The sequence below is a fragment of the Harpia harpyja genome, chromosome 2 (genome assembly GCF_026419915.1).
Source record: "Harpia harpyja isolate bHarHar1 chromosome 2, bHarHar1 primary haplotype, whole genome shotgun sequence".
NCBI lineage: Eukaryota > Metazoa > Chordata > Aves > Accipitriformes > Accipitridae > Harpia > Harpia harpyja.
Window position 1 is genome coordinate 16,237,231 of NC_068941.1, and position 18,211 is coordinate 16,255,441.

Genomic DNA, 18,211 nt, shown 5'->3' on the forward strand with positions numbered 1-18,211 from the left:
AAATCCAAGTATGTGAAGTGCTGCAAAATACACATATACTACCTATTACCAAAATCGACTAGAGTGAAAAGTATAGGTAATAGCATATTTAGCTTTGAGATTGGAGGAGATGTGGGAAACCCTAAGAATTACAAACACTTAAAACCAGCATTAGGTAAATTAGTTAAACTAGCAGACAAAAGAAGAATTTCTTAAGTTAAAACTGTGTCTTTGAAAAATATAGCCATTCTTTGATGATTATAAAAAAAATGTTGTCACGAGTAAACTACTCTCCAGGGTTAGGAACTAATGAGAAAATATAGGGAGAAAGACTTACGTACTTCTCAACTAAAAGGTAGGGTTAGTCAGACGTCCTGAAGATCAGTGCAAATACTAGCATTTTATAAATTGTCTTTTTGACCAAAAAAGAAACCCTTTTTATTCTCTATTTTTTGACTTTCTGTTTTATAATTTTTCTGTCTTGCTTTCTGTTTCCTCAAATACATACTAATATCAATCACAAAAATGTTGATGAATGCATAGGAAAAATAACTAGGTAAACAGTGATATAGAAAATGTGTATAGGTCCAAATATTCCGGTTAGTCAATAACAGAGAAAATAGGAGATAAACCCATTAGAAAAGAAAAAGTAATCATTTTCTAGCACAATGAGAGGAGAAAATCAGCTGTGGACAGTATTAAAAATGCATATTTAAATAAGAAAGATCTGTTGATAGGTTCATATCAGCTGTAATTTAAACATTATTACCAGCTGTTCTTTGAAAACCATAGACAGGGACAGACCAAGAAGTAAGAAAATAAACTTTGGAAGGTGGCAGAACAGCCATAATGTGGCTTCGTAAGTCTTCTTTTAGAATACTTAAATTTTGATCACTTTTCTCTCTAAGCAAGTCAAGGATAAAATGAAAGAGATTCAGAGAAGAATACACAAACTGACAGACAATGCAAAAGATTTCCATTTAAAAGATGAGGCTAAACCCAGAAAAGTTTATAGGACAGTCACACCATGCTGTATCCCCTGTGAAGTTTTAAGGGCTTGCCACTGTCGATACAGTGATTCCAAAGGGGATGAATAATTCTTTTGACTAGGATGGCTCACTGGAGCCAGCAGGTGATTTTTATGAAAGAGGGCAGAGCTTCAGTAAGTGTCCTTGCACACGTAAGAAGAATTCCTCTTCCTCTCCTTATAACACTTTATAGATCCGGATTTCAATATGTTTCGTATCAACAGCCAGAATAGCTGGTTTCTGTTGGATTGAAACTTGAACTTGATTCAAAGCATCTCACGCCTCTTTCATGCCCCTCCATTGTATGTAATTCCACTTATCATCCTTTTCATCATCACCTTCTGGGATTTCCGCTATAGGAGAGTATTTCCAAACAGACTGATTTCAAACACTAAGGGACAATATCTAGGTCATACTTCATTTTGACATTGTTCAGGGTCTTTACAAAGATTTTACTTTTTAGTATGAGTCAAGAGTGTTCGATGGTATGATAGAAAAACAGCATTTATGAAAGCATAGCCCTCTTGAACACTTCAATTATAATGGAAATGGAAACTCGGAAACATATGGTATTAGACTAATCTGCATCAAGATACTCAGTTCTGATGGGTTATAGATATAATCTGAAGCTACTAGGGGAAACTCTCTGTAGAATGAGCCAATTTTGTTGGTGAATGCTCTCACCAACCCAGGTGGGCCATATGATTTCTTTCTGTTCAGAAAGTTACTATCCCTTAAGTCATTCGAGGGAATGGAAAGCCAGAATTAATGTCTAATTATGTTTAGTTTAGCCGGAGCATGCAAAATTCTTATCTCATTTACCTACCCACATGCAGTTACTATTCCCATAAGAGACACTAAAGAGAAATTAGAGCTTTTTGCGAATACCAGTCTAGAGAGTTTCACTTTACAGAAGTACTTCACAAAAACTCCTTTGTAACCACGATGGAAAAACCTAAGGATTTTTTTCAATCACATCACAGCTCACTGACTGTAAAAGTTTTTGTTTTGGTTTGGGAGGTTTTTTTCCCTTTTTTTTTAGTCTTTCTAGCATTGGCTATTAAGGAGTTCTCACTTTTTATCGCTTTATAAGGAAAAAACAGCTCAGTTTATCTTTCACTTATTTTCTGGAGCCTGCAGGAAGCCTCTGCCATCCTAAAGAAAGTCATACATAATAGAGCAGCTTTAGCCCAGTAAGCCAGTCTTTCCCAATTCATCAGTCAAAGTGTTATGCAAGTGGCCCCCTAAATTGATAAATTCCCACAGTGCCTGTTGACCCAGCTGCCAAGTGCTCATGCAGCAGGTGTTGTTTTCATGACCACCCTGACAGTAATACAAACTGTTTAGCAGTTGCATTGACCTCTTAGCTATTAACATTGATACAGGCTTCACTAGGGACTAGTTTTCAAACATGACAGAATTTCTTAAGACTAGAGGTCATGAACAAGTATACCATATAAGAATAAATTTGATATGCTGCTGAGTTTAAATCTTAAAAGCCGTGAGTTTTTTCCACATTATTCCCATGTAGTAAATCTGGAGACAAGTAATGAGCTTTTGGCATCTCTCCCAGGACTAAAGGTATACTTTTTAATTTTAGAAGCTGTACCTGAAGAGATGCTATATTTATTCTATGACAAGTAGTAAATTTAGTCTATGACAAGTAATGAAACAAAATTATTTTTTCTTGACATTTTCCCTTATAAAGGAAAAAACCAAACAACTAATGCACAAATTTTGATGATATACTTAAGCATCATTCTAATACATAATATCTTGTGTGCAGTTAATTGAAGCATAACATTCTTTCCGTACATTTTTTACCACAACCAGGATTTCTATGGCCGTGTCTCTTGTTCAAATTTGAACATCCAGGAATTTTGTCTGGGTTTTTTCTCACTTTAGTGGGAAAGTAGCGATTTTTTATATTGTGTCAAAGGCACGATGGAGGAATTGTTTTCTGTTCAGTACCATTGTATTACTGCTGAATTTGACCCTCCATTTGCATTGATTTATGTATGTCTGAGTTACAGGCTAGCGCATCTAGCAACTAAATCACTCTGTGCGTTTAGTGGAACTGTGAAGAGATGCACTAAAGAAAGCATGAAATCCTAAGCAGTTCCAGGATGAGTTTTAATCTATTAAAGCATGTTAGACTTTTATATGCCTCTAAATGAACAGTAGAGGCTACTTTCTTACACTAGCTACAGTAATGCAGCAAAGATTATTTTACACATCGTACAGTCAAGAATTCTCAGTGCACTGCACATGTCAGCAAAGGGACCCAGCGAGGGCCCCAGCCCCCAGTACAACTTTTCCTCCATGTTCCATACATTTAGAGTTGTTATACAGTTTCATGAAAGCATGTTTTAACAAGCAAGATATACTGTACTGTACTGTATATATGAACAGCTCTTTAAGATAACTAGAATTGTACAGACCATATAAATAGTCATTATCAGCTACATTTTTGGCTGACTTTCTGTGGACCGAATAGTGCTTACTGTAAGAGTAATCATGCTGTACCCTTCAGAGTTTTATAGATTGAGGGAGACAAGGAAAAAAATTCTCTCCAGCCCACAGTGTGGCTCCATCTATTCCCCTCCATTTTCCACGTCAAGAGACACAGCGAAGCTCTAGTTCTATAAACAAAATCGTAGCCTTCTCTAAGTGCTGGAAAGATCAAGTCCCAACAGTCAGTTTCAAGACTTGTGTTATCTTTGTGAGATTCAGTTCAACTTATGCTGAGCCTGAAAATTTCCACCCCTTTAAAGCCTTAAGAATGCAAACTGTAAGTATTGTGGGGCAGAGACTTTCTCTCGATACGTGTTGGTACCGTAACAGCATTCAAATCCTGAGAAAGAAGCATGGCTTTTCCCATAGTACAACTAAGGAAAACCAGTAATTCTTCTCACACACAGGAAGGCTTCTGCTGCAGCTGCATTTGTATTCCTCTTCTCCTAAGGCACTCTGCCAACCAGAATTTTTTCCATCTTTGTTTCTACTCCACCCCACCATTAATAAATACTATCCAAAGCTGATGAGTGCAAGTTATTGATTGATGGTAGAATAAAAGGCAAGGTTATATTCACAAGTACCAAGAGCACTAGAAAACTTTAAATCATAAAATTGACCAGTCATGCTTGGCTGGATACAAAAAAGTATGATTTCTGCCTCCCTAATTAAATACAAATAAAAAAAGAACCATATATTCCAGCACTATCGTAGATAAAGACTTTACATCTATTAATAAAATAAATCATTATCTTCACAAATAAAATATCTCTGTGACTTATGAGGTCATTCTTTGCTAAAGATATGCCACTGGAGCTCTTTTCCAAGAGATGCTCCAGGAGCCTGAGGTTATGCTTCCTGCTAAACACAGTACTGTATTTGTGTTTGAGCGAGAAAAAGACTCCCATTTAAAGTAACTTGAAAGAAATGGACTTCAACAGAGACAGATGAAGAAAGAATGTTGTCTCCTATGCAGCTGGCTATAAAGAAAACACCTCAAATTTAGATATTTTTTTTTCCAGAGGTAGGAGTTAGAAGACAGATCTTTTTACTTTAAATCTGAACAAGTGTCCACTGAAAATCATATCATTTTGTAGAACTGTTTCCAAAACAGCATTGCCTGTGAATCTTGCATATAATTTTTAAGTGTAGGAACTTTCTTAACCAGATCATATGTAATACACTCATTACTACAGAACTGGAATTCCTTACAGGTCAAAAAAATAATGCATTATATTTAAAAGACAGCCATGGAAATATAAAAACACAAAACCTGAAAGGGTTTCAAATATGCTGCATGAAAGGTGTCAAAACACATTTCAAAGCCCTTAAATAATACAGGACCTTAAGTCTGACTCTCAGAAATGCTTTTGAAATCAGAACTTGGTGCTACACTAAAGATGCATCTACACATTCTTTCTGTCATTAACATCTTTGGGGAACCAATTCTTCTGTATGGATGTTTAAGTAATCATGGCAGCATTTAAGACTGAGCAGAGAAAGTGCTATGGTGAAACAAACCAGCGAGTCTATACTCTATTACTCTGTTTCAAAGAAAAATGCAAGAAACCCTGTAACATACCATTAACAAGCTGCATGCCAAAATGGGGGGGGGGGGGGGGGGGGGGATGTAAGCCCAGTCAGCTAGTGAGGGACTTCTATGACATTAGGTATGAGTGCTTATTTTTCTTAAACATTATTTTTACCCTATCTAATATTACTTTGAATGGCCCCATTGTACATAGAAATATCTTTTTTAAATCCTACTAGAACATGGGCTTCATTGATATCTTAGAAGCCGTAAGTTCAACTAGTTAATGTTATTTTCTTCACTTAATTTTTTCCCTCGATATTTCTTCTGATATTGAAATGGGAGTTAAAGAAGAATGCCCAATTTTCCTCCTCTTTTTTCTGTCACTGTTTTCCGCAACCCCATCACAGCCCTTCTTTCTCAGACCACAAATTGTATCCTTTGCTCCACACAGGAGTACCAGTCTAGGATTTTAATATTTGACAGGGTGATCAGTGCACAAATTGCTATTCCAGCTATTTGCATATAATTGGGGGTGTAATACTGATGTCAGTATAATGAACAATATTATTTTCTATTCTATTCTATTCTATTCTATTCTATTCTATCTCATACAATTTTGTTTTTGTTTGTTTGGATTCTAGCTGGACACCTAGCCAAGCTTTCTCTGAGCTCTCCACAAAATTATTAGAATCTTTGTCCTGCAAATTTCAAGGTTAGGAATGTATGGCAGTAGTTGAAATTATTTCCTTGTGAATGAGTAATTTTGTATTTGTCACTAACTAACTTAATTTGCCATGATGCTCCCATTCAATTACTTGTTTAGGTCTCTTGGGAGACCCTGCCATTCTTTTCTAAACATATTCCTGTGCATTCAAACCCACAGCAGAGACAAAACATTGTGCCTCTACTGGCAACCTGTAGCCTTGTGATGATCTATCAGTCTAGCTGCTGAACTCAGACAGCACATAAAATAAGTGGTCAGTATGATGACATAGGGCTAAATTAAAAAAAAAAAAAACCAACATCTAAAAAAGCATTGGAAGTCGTATCAACAATTAGGGCACGCTTAAGTTATAACACTTAAGTGTTTTACACGCTTAACACTACAGAAGGAACGCTACCATTCTTTCTTTGTTAAGGAAGATAATGCTTTGCTTTTGTAAATAAAAAAGGCTATTGGACATCCAAAATATTTTGTAGAGACTGACAGAAAAAATTGCATCATGTAAGACCTGACACCAAGAAGCCCAACAGAAAAACAGTATCAGAAATATTTTAAGTCAGCTGAACTAGAATTTCCTTCATGCATACATTTCACAGAATCACCCACAGAACAGCTGAGGCTGGCAGGGACCTCTGGAGGGCATCTGGTCCAACCCCCCTGCTCAAGCAGGGTCACCTACAGCCAGTTGGCCAGGACCGTGTCCAGACAGCTTCTGAATATCTCCAAGGATGGAGACTCCACAGCCTCTCTGGGCAACCTGTGCCCGTGCTTGGTCACCCTCATAGTGAAAAAGTCTTTCCTGATGTTCAGACACTTAAATAAGCATCTGGAATGCATAATCCAAATATGATTTCACAAAAATATGGAAATAAAAAATCTGCAATGTCAAACTGAATTCATAGACAGAGGTAATAGTTGCGCAAAACTATTATGCATGTCATAATGTGCGACATAAAGCTTGCTGTTCAGATTACTCTTCCTAGCATACAACTGGAGATATAAATCAGCTAGAAAAGCAAAAAGACACCATCAGATTCTGGACTGAATTATATGACTATGTGCTCTCTGAAGAAAGGCCACAAAATCAGTAGAATTTAGCATGTCTAATAATGATATTATCTAGAGATATATGCTGCCTGCGATGAACTCTTCGGTAAGCTGGTCTTGCCACATTCAAGCTTCAAGAATTCTCAAGGACTATTATTTAATCTTGTAGAAGATCTCTGAAGGCAGTTACATGAAAGAATAGCAAATCACACTGTATTCTTCTGTAATGTAACAGATAATCTCTATGTTTATTGGTGTTTTTGAGAAAAAAAGCAATCCTCTTAGAACACAGATTTCTCCCACTGATAATACTATAAAAGAGAATCTGGCCTTTAATAAAAAACCCCAAGTTTTTCTCCTTAACACTGACTTTTAACTATCCGCTTGGTCGGTATATTTTTATTCAGGCCTTTAGTCCCTGAAGAATGCAAGAGAACAGCTCAGTCGGCACAGATACTGACATCTGAATGCTCAAGGCATTGTCGGAATGGGCACTGCACTCCCACAGGAAAATGCTGCTGTAATCAAGGCTGGGAAGGAGAGTTCTGCAGAACTGGTTTGTATATAGATTCATAGCAACAAGTGAAAAAAACAGTGACATGTCATAATTTGCTTTTAATTATTTGCTGAGAGAAACTTTCAATATATGTCATTGACCATCAGTTCTAAGACAACATTAAAGAAATACTGACCTCATGAGTTGTAGGAGAACAGTAAGTCTTTAGATGAGTGCAACAGCTAAACCATCTAATGCAACATGAACCATTACAGAATGCAATTAATAGCATAAGTATGACAGACAACAGAATTCTTATTTTTTTACCAAGATTGTAAAATGAAAGGAAATGCAATCAATACATGTTCTGTGTTTGGACATTCAGCTTCCACCTGCAGTATTATCACTGTCAGTGTCAAATAGGAGTACCTTGACAGGAAAGATGATAAATCAGACCTGCAGGTCACTATTGCATATTTTGCACTTTGCTAATTTAGTGTAAATACTTTAGTTTTGGTACATTCTTACTTTTGATCCTACAAAATAAAATGGCTCCAGTTTGTTAAAGAGAATTATATGTACAACTTATCACAAAGCAGCTAATAATCAGAATGTTATTGTAATCCATTATTAATCGCGGTGCTTTTATTAAGTCCTATCTTGTTGCCATAGCATTATCTTCTAAAACTCACTTGAAAAAGTGACTGTGATCAAACTAGATATTTGGTATGCCACCAAAGGGGTGAGCTGCATGAACCTGGAGTGCCACAGCTGTGCTATCACTGTCTCACAGAGGCTGTGGTTATGGCTGAACTGTATAACTCTGGCCTATGCAGATCTTCCAGAGCAAGCCTGGGTACCAGGAGGTGTTATTAGTGCATTAGCACAGTCTTCTGACCGAGCGTATTTTCTCAGCAAGTTTGACCAGCTGCCTATGCAAAGAGATAAGGTTAACGTAACGGCAGTAGAACTCAAACGAGGAAAAGAATTACAGAGTAAGACAAAGCAAGGACCACACGATGGACCAGGGATAATTCAGGTTGGAAGGGCACTCAGGAGGGCCCTGCTGAAGCAGCGTCAGCTACAAGGTCCTTATAGCCTGGAGAGTAAATTTCAGGAACCTCCGGGTTTTTGATGATGAGCAGGAGTGACTTCATTTGGAATGAAATGAAATCACTAATGATATATCTTACTGACAAGATTCATGAGCTGACCATCATACAGCCGTGCGACAAAAGCAGGTTGGAGAAATGGATGAGGTAACCTGGCCAAATAGCCCAGCTTCAATTGTCCTCACTTGTCAGTCAGAGATTTCCTACATTTAGAGAATGAGGCCCATTCTACAGCCCTTGTCCAAGTGGAACTTAAAGTAAAAAAACACCTCCAGTGTGAACATAAATGGGTCTTGAATAATCTGTTTTGTTTAAAAAATTACAGTTCTATGATAGATAATTTGATAGATGCAATGTACAAGAAAGCTACAGAAAATATGTAGACTAAGGATCTTTCTTCCCTGTATCCAACGCAGCACTTAACAGAGGTGTTCTAAGTTGGACCTCAAGCTACTATTATAATTTAAATAAGAAAAACTACCTTATGAGCCATCAGTTTCCTCCTAGTGTAATTAAGAAACTCATGAATAAAATCAAGAAACCTGTTTTTATATAGGGTATTATAAATCTCTGTAAATGAATAATATAGTTTTATTGTAATAGATAACATAAGCAGCAACATGTCTGCAAAAAGGAAGATACATTATATTTATCACAGCGCTGTGACTCTACCCCAGAAGAAAATACTTCCACAACTAAAGTTATTGATTGTTAGTTTTGCTAACACTGGCTACAATTTAAAGTAGCATTTGTATTCGAAAAACTTAAGCAAGCTGATTAACCTAGAACTCTATAGGTAAATCGTCAGGCATCTGCTAAAGAGAGAGGGAGAAACTTGGAAACTTAACTGATAAAAGCTGTCCAAAAAATACCCTGGTTCTTTTTTTTCTAAAGGGAATTCAATTTTGTTCCAAGCATAAGTGATTCAAGAGCCAAAGGAGTGCATCTCTGTGGGCAATTGTGGTCTGCTCTGTTAAGGAAAGTGTAGTGCAGAACTCTGCATGTACACAGGAGTTTACCTGAGATTCAGTACTTGCTAGCTTGGAGACGGCCAGGAACTAAAATGTCTCACCAACTTCAGGACTTTTTTGGGTTGCCTGCATAAGCAATGGGATGAGGTAGACCACCACTGTTTAAAGATCTAGATGTGCTGTATGTCTTGTTTTCAAATGATAAGACATTTGGAGCCTAAAATCTTTTGAGATGTGTCTTCTATGCACTCCACAATCAAGCATGAACCTAGGAGTTGGACGTTGTCAAAAATCTGCTATTTGAGTTTCACAGTGTGTCCTGGGTGGCATCCTCTCAGACATACAAAATTACTTCCTCCTCCAATATTCTAAAACTTTAAAAAATGTGGTTTCAAAACTTCTAATATTTTGTCCTTTCTATTTTGTTTTTAATTTTTGTGCTTTATCATTACAAGTTTAGAAAGTCTTTTAATGAATGTGTACTGTATCTTTTCGGTTTGTGATGTTCTAAACAAATTAGAAAATCATTGTTTTTTTACCCACAGCAAAATGTGACCCAGCCTGTCGACATGGAGGTGTCTGTGTAAGGCCTAATAAATGCTTATGTAAAAAAGGCTATCTCGGCCCCCAGTGTGAACAAGTGGATAGAAACATCCGAAGAGTGACAAGGGCAGGTATTCTTGATCAGATCCTAGACATGACATCCTATTTGCTGGATCTAACCAGCTATATTGTATAGTTTCTGGGACTATTTGGAAACTACACTTTCAATGGGCATTTGTTTTGAATCCTGTCATTTTTAAAAGACTGTTATCCTGCAACAAATACCGGTGATTTGATTTACTTTATTAATTTAAGTATAATATCCACAAATGTGCAGATAAATTCTTTGTATGTGTGTAAATATTTCTGTACGTCTCCACAGACGTACTGATATCCAATACGTGCGCACATACACATGCACGCGCTGTCACAAATACGGTCTTACAGCTAGTGGAATTTTTTTTATATTTATTTCTTCATGAGAAATAGTTTACAAAGTAATTCCACTGTAAACCACATTTTCATCAAAGGACTTTCGTGATGTCTTAATGGATTCTTTGACATCCCAGAAATCTCGTGTCTGTACCTATCTGATTATAGCAATAAGAGCGCAATTTTCAAACATCGCTGTATAAACTGCTGGACTTAATAAAATCCAGTTGTAACAGTTTCTAAGGTGAACTGAACTACATCATGAGACAATATTTCAGAACTCCTTAATGCATTCCTATCTAGGCAATTCATTGTAAGACTGTAACCTTCACCTTCATCAATGTAACTATTACAGAATGTTACACATTTCTTTATCTAGCATAGATGCAAAAATCTGGTTATCGCAGCTTAATATCAAGATTGTTTAAAGTGTTTAATAATTAAATTATATTCACATATTTCAAAACCAGTCATCCTAGAAGGTCTGCTTTTTATCATATATTTTATTTAACGATGGGCACTGGGTTCATGTTACATATTTATATTATTTTATTTTATTTTTATAATATAGACATCACCTAGATGAGACAGCTTTACCATGTCCTGTAAAATACTAAAGTTACATTTTTCACCAACTTAATTGGAAAGACGGGGAAAGAGAAAGCAAACACACTCTTTAATGTGTTGTGGATCTAATCTAGAAATGTATCCTTGTGTCAACTTGTATTCATTTACGACGGATGAAAAAAACAACTGCCAACCAATCATAATAAAATTCCAGCATATGTTAAAAGTGTTCATAAAGTGATTTTCACTGTAACAGGACAGGCCAGATCATACACGAGCAGACTGCTGCCGATTTCACACTGAATGGAACGTCCCCGGACGAGAGCTCACATGAGCATGTGTTGGCTGTGTAAGATGTCACTTGTACAAAACATATAACGATTCTCACCAAATGTGGTTCTAAATGTAAATGGTCCTTGAAGAGCTAACATAAAATTGAGTCTTTGTAAATGTATCAATAAATATGGTGTACATGCTATAGTCAGGTTTTCTAAAGTATTAATAGTCTAAATAGATGTTTCTTCAGAACTGGTGCCCTCGTATCTTCAGTTCTACGGCGTTATTGGCAGTTTCTTTGCTCACTACTTACCGACTATCAGATTTCCTTTGCACTACCTGGCTTTTATAAAACCTTGCCTATGAAAAGAAAGCAGAGTAGCCACAGTGTGCACATCCTATGGTTCTTATAAGTAGCTGTTCATGCGTCAACGATTTACAACACTTTAGGCAATAAGATCTAAAAGACTTTAGCCGTATTACTCTCCAGTAGCAAAATTACCTCTCCAGGGCAATGACATGCAATGAATTTTCCTTTATAGAAAGTTGTCAGTCTTCATTTAGTAAGTATTAAATCTGAAAGTACAGCTTGACTGGTACTTGCATTTCTCTGTCTTACACATTCCAGCTCAGAGGAACAGAAAATTACATTTGCCTTCCATATATGTTTGCCTGGGTTTCGAGTGACCTCATGCCAAATGGAAATTGGTTGAGAAATCTTGGTTAAGTGCTCAGCGAACAATGGTCTGCATTAAAAAGTGCATGCATAATTTTGCACAATGTAGATTCAACTGACAGTCCATTGAAAGACGTCTTGGGATTAAATGAGCATGAAGACCAAATTGCCCTCTCACCCCAGAAAAGGGTGGTCCCTTATAGTCACACGAACACTTCATTGGCTAAGCAGTGTGACCAATCTTAAAATGAACCCTGCGGTAGCATCTGTAGGTTAATAGCAGCTCTTTGTCTCCGCTGCTTTCTGCCTTTAGTCTTTTCCCTGAATTCCATCACAAAAAGTTTTACAATTAAAAAATGTCCTGACAACCATTTTTGTAAATTGACCTTAGCATCTAATCTTTCCTTATTCAACGTGGGTGACAAAAATGTGAACTTCTCATGAATGAGCCAGCTGTCTAAATCTGTCAAATAGCACAGTTTTATTACACTCTTCATAATCGGCAAAGCAAGAAAGTCGCTGAAGTATTTTAGCAACATTTAAATATCTGACAGAGACAATATCTTTAACGCTTTCTTTAATGAAATATATTTAAAAATAAACCCAACTTTAACTCCACTGTGACGCATTATTTTCAACAACCAGCTGGGGAGATGAGACAGTTCTTTTCTCACTGCTTAGTTCCTGGAGACTTAACAAATACCACAGATGGTACCTAAATTGAAGATCCACAGTAATATATATGCTGTAGTCATGTAGAGAAGGGATGACAATGATCTTAGAGTTTTGATCTTAATAATAAAGACAATTTAGTTTACTAGTGAAATCAGAAAATAAAACTCCAGTAAAAGCTAAGAATTAAATTCAGGCCTCATTCAAATCAATGGCAAAAACCTCACATCAGCTGTGCTGCACCCAGAAAATCACTTTCAAAATTTAAGCAAAATACTTCAGTTTATTTTTATTAAAAAAAAAACCTTCTGTTTGAGTTGTTCCATCAAAACTTCAGAACTAAGAAGTAATCTAAGTGAAGATTACAGGGAGAGGGGAGATAGTTTGTGGAAAGTGTTTTGCTTCATTTTTAAATCATCTTTTATATCATGTGAAAGCAAGCATCTGCATTAAGCCCACATGGGTACATAGGAAGTCCCAGTGGAAAAGAAGTATTCTCAAAAAAAAGACAAAAAATCCTAGCTGCTTATTTATCAAAAGAAATTATACTATTAAAAAGAGTGAGTAAACCCCAGGCCTAGCCACCCAAGATGCTAATATAAAAAGGGCAACTGCAGTAATTGCCCTGAGAATTGGCATACAAAAAAAAAAAAAAAAAAAAAAAAGGGTCTGTAGAAAGCCCGTTGCCTGTTAGGTCATTCTGCAGCCATTCTCACACAACCTCCGAGAGTGTCCCAGAATAAAACTGAGCTTATAAATGAAACTAGATAAATGAGGCAATTAGATAAGGGCCTCCAGAAGGGATTTTATGTATGTGTTCAAGTTGTCTCTGTCTCTGTCTCTCTCTCCTAATCTTTTATTCCATTCATTTCTTCCTTTATTCGGAGATACGGCCTCTCTGTTCCCAACACATTGTACATTTCAAGCATTCTTTGAGGCTTTCTACTGTTAAAAGACAGCAAACATACCTGTTGCAAGAAACATAACTCTATTCCTAAAGTCTGCTAGTTTTCAACCCTCATTTTATTATTTTGGGACAGAAAACCTTCACCTTTCTCTTTTTAAATGCCACTGATGAGAAAGAAGGCATATTATTGGAATTTAGGAGAAACGCCTTTACTCCATAGATAGGTAGGGAGACAAAAAGATGTTATGTAAAATCAGCTCCAAATTGTTTCACTCCATTTCAGAAAAACAGTAAACTCGTTTTTCTAATGCGTCCAATAGGAAATATTAACTTAACTTAAACCCTCCCCCTCAAGGAAATAAATTTCTTCCATTAACAGTCAGGGACACAGATGCCAAACCCTTTGTACCTTTAAATCCTCACAGGTTGTTCTACTTCATGCAAACTGTAAGTTAGGTATAAATAAGAGTATAAATTCTATATCACCAACATGACACCTCTGTTTATCTCCTTCTTTCTTTCACTTCTCCACATTTTGACTTTGCAGCTCCTTCCTTTCTAGAACCACAGCAAACCTCAATAATCCCTGGTTGCTGCAGGTGATGCTTATTATTTTTGAAACTGCCTAATAGACGTGTGCATCAAACAGGCTTCCCAGCAGGCAAAGATTTTTATCTTTTGATCATTCCACAGAACTTTGTTATTTTATAGTGACTTCTAATACTGCATCTTAGCTGGACATTTACAGTTCAGGAGTACCAGCCTTAAGCAGCTCAGTCTCAGGCTGTGAAGCTCAGCTACAGATAGACTGAAGCTGGAGGAAGGGAGAAAGCACTTGGTCACTGTACGGTCACTGTGCTTATCAGAAAGTTACTGATTTCAATGCAATAATCAGACACCTCAAGTGAAAAGCAGAACGATATTCCCAGGATGATGAAACGCTGCTTTTCAGTGTATACTTTCTCTAATTTAGGGTTAGAAAAGGCGACCTTTTCAGGTACAAAGATGCAAAATGGGGATTCTGAAAACACTTATGAACAAGTAACTTTTCACAGGTGTAAAGTCCCACTAAGGTGAAAATCAATATTTGTACGTGTAATTCTACTTGCATTAAATGAAATAGGCATTTGTAAGATTGGGCCTGCATGGAAAAAACAACTCCGAGGATATCCTGCTCTGCTTATTTTTCCTTAATTATGTAAATCCTTTAGAAGACATTAATGCATTGTAATTTACTATCCTTTAATGTAACTGTGTATCAGTTTAATTAGGAATGATACCATTTTGATCTTCTGTCCAACTGAAAAGGTGATCTGTCTCTCAGAAAAAAAAGGAGTCATGAAGTAAATAAGAACTAATTTTTCCCATTTTGCAATATTAAAAATTGACTAATATTTTATTTTTGTCACTTAAAAAAATTAACTAAGAATCTCACCAAAAAGGCAATCAACCCTTTAAATTTATTCTAATCCAAATTTGCAGAAAATGTGTACCAAATAATCTGGGTTCTGGCTACAAAAAACTCATAAATATTTCCATAAGTAGTTTCAGAGCAAAATGTTGTGGAAACATTGAAAAAAAAATGTTAGGACCATTTTGCTAAAATGTTCGTTGTTTTCAACAGCAGAGTAATTCAGTGAAACGAGACACATACTTTTTAGGATATAGGTGTGAAACAGCAGAAGCCACCTGAAAGCTTAGTACAGGATTACTTTAATCTTTGAGGGCCTGACTCGAAGTCCATTGATGTCAACCGAAAATCTCCTACTGACTTCATTAGTTATAGGATTAAGTCCTTAAAAGATATCCACTTAGCTGGCAGAAGATCTTAACTTCAGACATCAGTGTACACATGACCCCTCTGTGTCTGCGTCTGCAGTCATTAAACACACCAAGGTTTTCTGGAATAAGACTGCAGATTCAGCCCTGCGCAAAGCCATACGGAGCATATCCTACTTCAAGATGTACGGAGCGTATCCGGTCCTCTTGGGTTTCCTTATAGGCATTGCCAACAGTTACACAAGGGGTCCATTAAATCTGCCAGGCTTCTTGATGCTTCTTTAAAAATGTTGAGCAATTAGCTCACATTTTTTCTCTTTCACACATACATGCTTATTTCAAATACGTAAGCATATGCCACTAAGCAGGAAAGTAATTAAAATACCAAGTCAGTGGCCCCGTTTTATGAAATAGCCATAGTAAGACAGGGCCCAGAGTTGCCCCCACATATGCTCACAAACATCCACAGAAGAGTTCCCTCAACTGTTTTGAGTCCAGTATTACAAAGGCTGAATTCAGCAGCCTTAGGCATATTTTCAAGCTCTTCTTCCTGTATTTAATAGGCACAGTGTAATATTTCATTCAAGACTATATCCTAATCCAAAAAAAATGTTGTTGTCACCCTTACTAATAAGACTAGTAAGACCGAAAGTGATGAGACTCCTCAGTACTGAAATGACAGGCATAAGCAATTATGGGGTGGGACGTGAGCGGGCATTCTACAGATGCGTGCTAGGCAAAGGGATAGCCGCTTGCCTTTGTACTCATTGATTTCAATTACAACTCTACACACAGAATTTATCGTGCTATAAAATGCACAACACCCAAACAATCTTAGCACAGCAATTAATTCTGCATAGCTTTACACTGGGCAGACTGACGAATCAGAGAGTATTACTAACGCCTTATCTGGGAAAAGAGAAACATTACTATTTTATAGCACTGTACAAGTGGTTCAACTGACACATCAACCTTTTTCCTTCAGTTCACTCATAAGTTATTAATAATTACTACTTTGGTCTATATATTAGCAAAGGATTATCATGTAGTCCCATAACCCAAAGAAAACTCCCATAGGCTTCCATAGGAAATTTTTCTTCACGTTACACTGTACAGTTTGATTTGAAAGCCAAGTGACACACCTGCTTACCAGAGCTCTCAGTACTGAAAATATATCATTCTAGTGGTCACTTCATGCTATAGGAATTCACAAAAAAATAATATTCTGTGTTATATACATTTAATGTGTGTCTTTACCTATTGTCTACTGTACACACACTGGCTTCCACAATCAAAAATGTCAGAAATTATTGCTAAGAATGTGCACAAACAGCAAGCTGCATTATTGGAGAAGAGTTTTATTTCTACTGATAAAAAACAACTTTCCATCTAAGTGATCAATAGGGTCCCATGTATCATATGGTTAAGTTCCTTTTAGAGTCTATGAGATTTTCCTATTTATCTTCATTTTGCAATGAAAACAAAAGTGAAAAAAATATTTAAATGAAAAATTGCTTAAATTCCCAGGAAATTTCAGAAAGAAGGTGCCAGCTAAAGCACGTGAATATACGCCGTGGCTGTGTTCACAATATTCTTGGGTGGGAAGGAGGCAGAGAGAGGTGGCTGTTTTGGAGGGGTGTTTTTAATGTAGGATGCATTTCGTTGTAGGATGAAAAGGCGATTTGCATCTCAAGGTAGTGACAAACAAATCCCATTTTCTAAATGTTCCTAGGAGGAGTGGCTAAAAGGAAAATGTTCTAGGCAGAGTTAAAACTGGTGCGCAGAATGAACTTAATTCATACCAAGATATAGTGCGACCAGAAACCATCTGGTATTAAGTCACCAGATGTATCTTGTAGTGATCTTCATTAATACCAGAAGCAGTAACCCTACCCTGTGAATTATCCAGAAATGCTATTAGCTGTCCCCCACAAAATATACTGCAGAATTAAAACTTCAGTTCTCTTTTGAGAACAATTAGATTTTAATGGGAGCCAAGCAGAAAAGGAAAAGGAAATAAGAAAATTCTGTCACTTGAGAACATTACTGTTGTGATATTCCTCTGTTCAATTAGTTTTATTTTATAGTAGCTGTCAGGTACTGTATGTACATTTGAAATGTGGGAAAATAGCTTAGAAAATATCATTCAAACTATGTTTAAGTATCTTCTATAAACTGTATTATACTACTAAGCATATACAGGCACCAATCTAGCAGAGCACTGGAGCACACAAGTAATTTTAAGCATATGAGTCTCCCTAAAGTCATGTGCTTAACATTATTAATATAATTAAGTGCTTTCTTGGTTTGAGACCTTACAAGTCTTTGCAGGTCTACCTATGTAGACTACATATGCTATATGTGTATTTCTTTTTAGGGAGACAGCATGGCTGAAGCTCACAACATGAGAATTCAGTTACTGTCTGTCACAAATTCTTTATAACCTGAAGTAATTGCATCATTGTGCCTCCACTTTCCATCTGAAAATTAGTGAAATCAATCCTTGTAAAGTGCTTTGAGCTCTTCAAATGAAAAGTGCTATAAAAAGTACAAATTATTATTATATTATTGAACACCATGTATGTATACACACTATTATGTAATATATAATATATGTATAATGCATATAAATTCTAACAAATGTATTTGTGTAATATCTGAGAAATGGAACAGTTGTATCTGGAAGTGATAAATGCATAGAGTTGGATTTATTGTTAATCTGTGGATTTAATGATTTTTCTAGACAAAAGGATGTTTAAGTGTATAATTGCTTTTCTTAATTTAATATATTTATGTAAATGCATGCCTGAAGTTCTGGAGATAGTTATTCTGTGTCCCTTAAGCTAATAAAATATATTAAACTTTATCTTACTATATAAGGTACACCTGCTGCTTTAAATTTTTTTGGTTTTAATATTTTTGTTATGACTAAATGCATAATTTAAAATTCATGA

General features: G+C 36.3%; 1 protein-coding gene across 2 annotated transcripts in view; it reads left to right on the forward strand.

Annotated features, from left to right (window-relative positions):
- The window catches only part of HHIP (hedgehog interacting protein), an 84,265-nt gene extending 66,176 nt beyond the window's left edge, over positions 1 to 18,089 (forward strand). Inside the window, exons 12-14 of one of the 2 annotated variants that reach the window (XM_052816490.1) lie at positions 7,234 to 7,382; positions 9,951 to 10,079; positions 10,952 to 18,089. In XM_052816490.1, coding sequence (XP_052672450.1) covers positions 7,234 to 7,382; positions 9,951 to 10,079; positions 10,952 to 10,962 — 289 coding nt within the window. In that variant the 3' untranslated portion in view covers positions 10,963 to 18,089. Of the gene's footprint in view, positions 1 to 7,233; positions 7,383 to 9,950; positions 10,847 to 10,951 lie in introns of those variants that run through there. The other variant, XM_052816480.1, reaches the window with a different exon arrangement.
- The last annotated feature ends 122 nt before the right edge of the window (positions 18,090 to 18,211 follow it).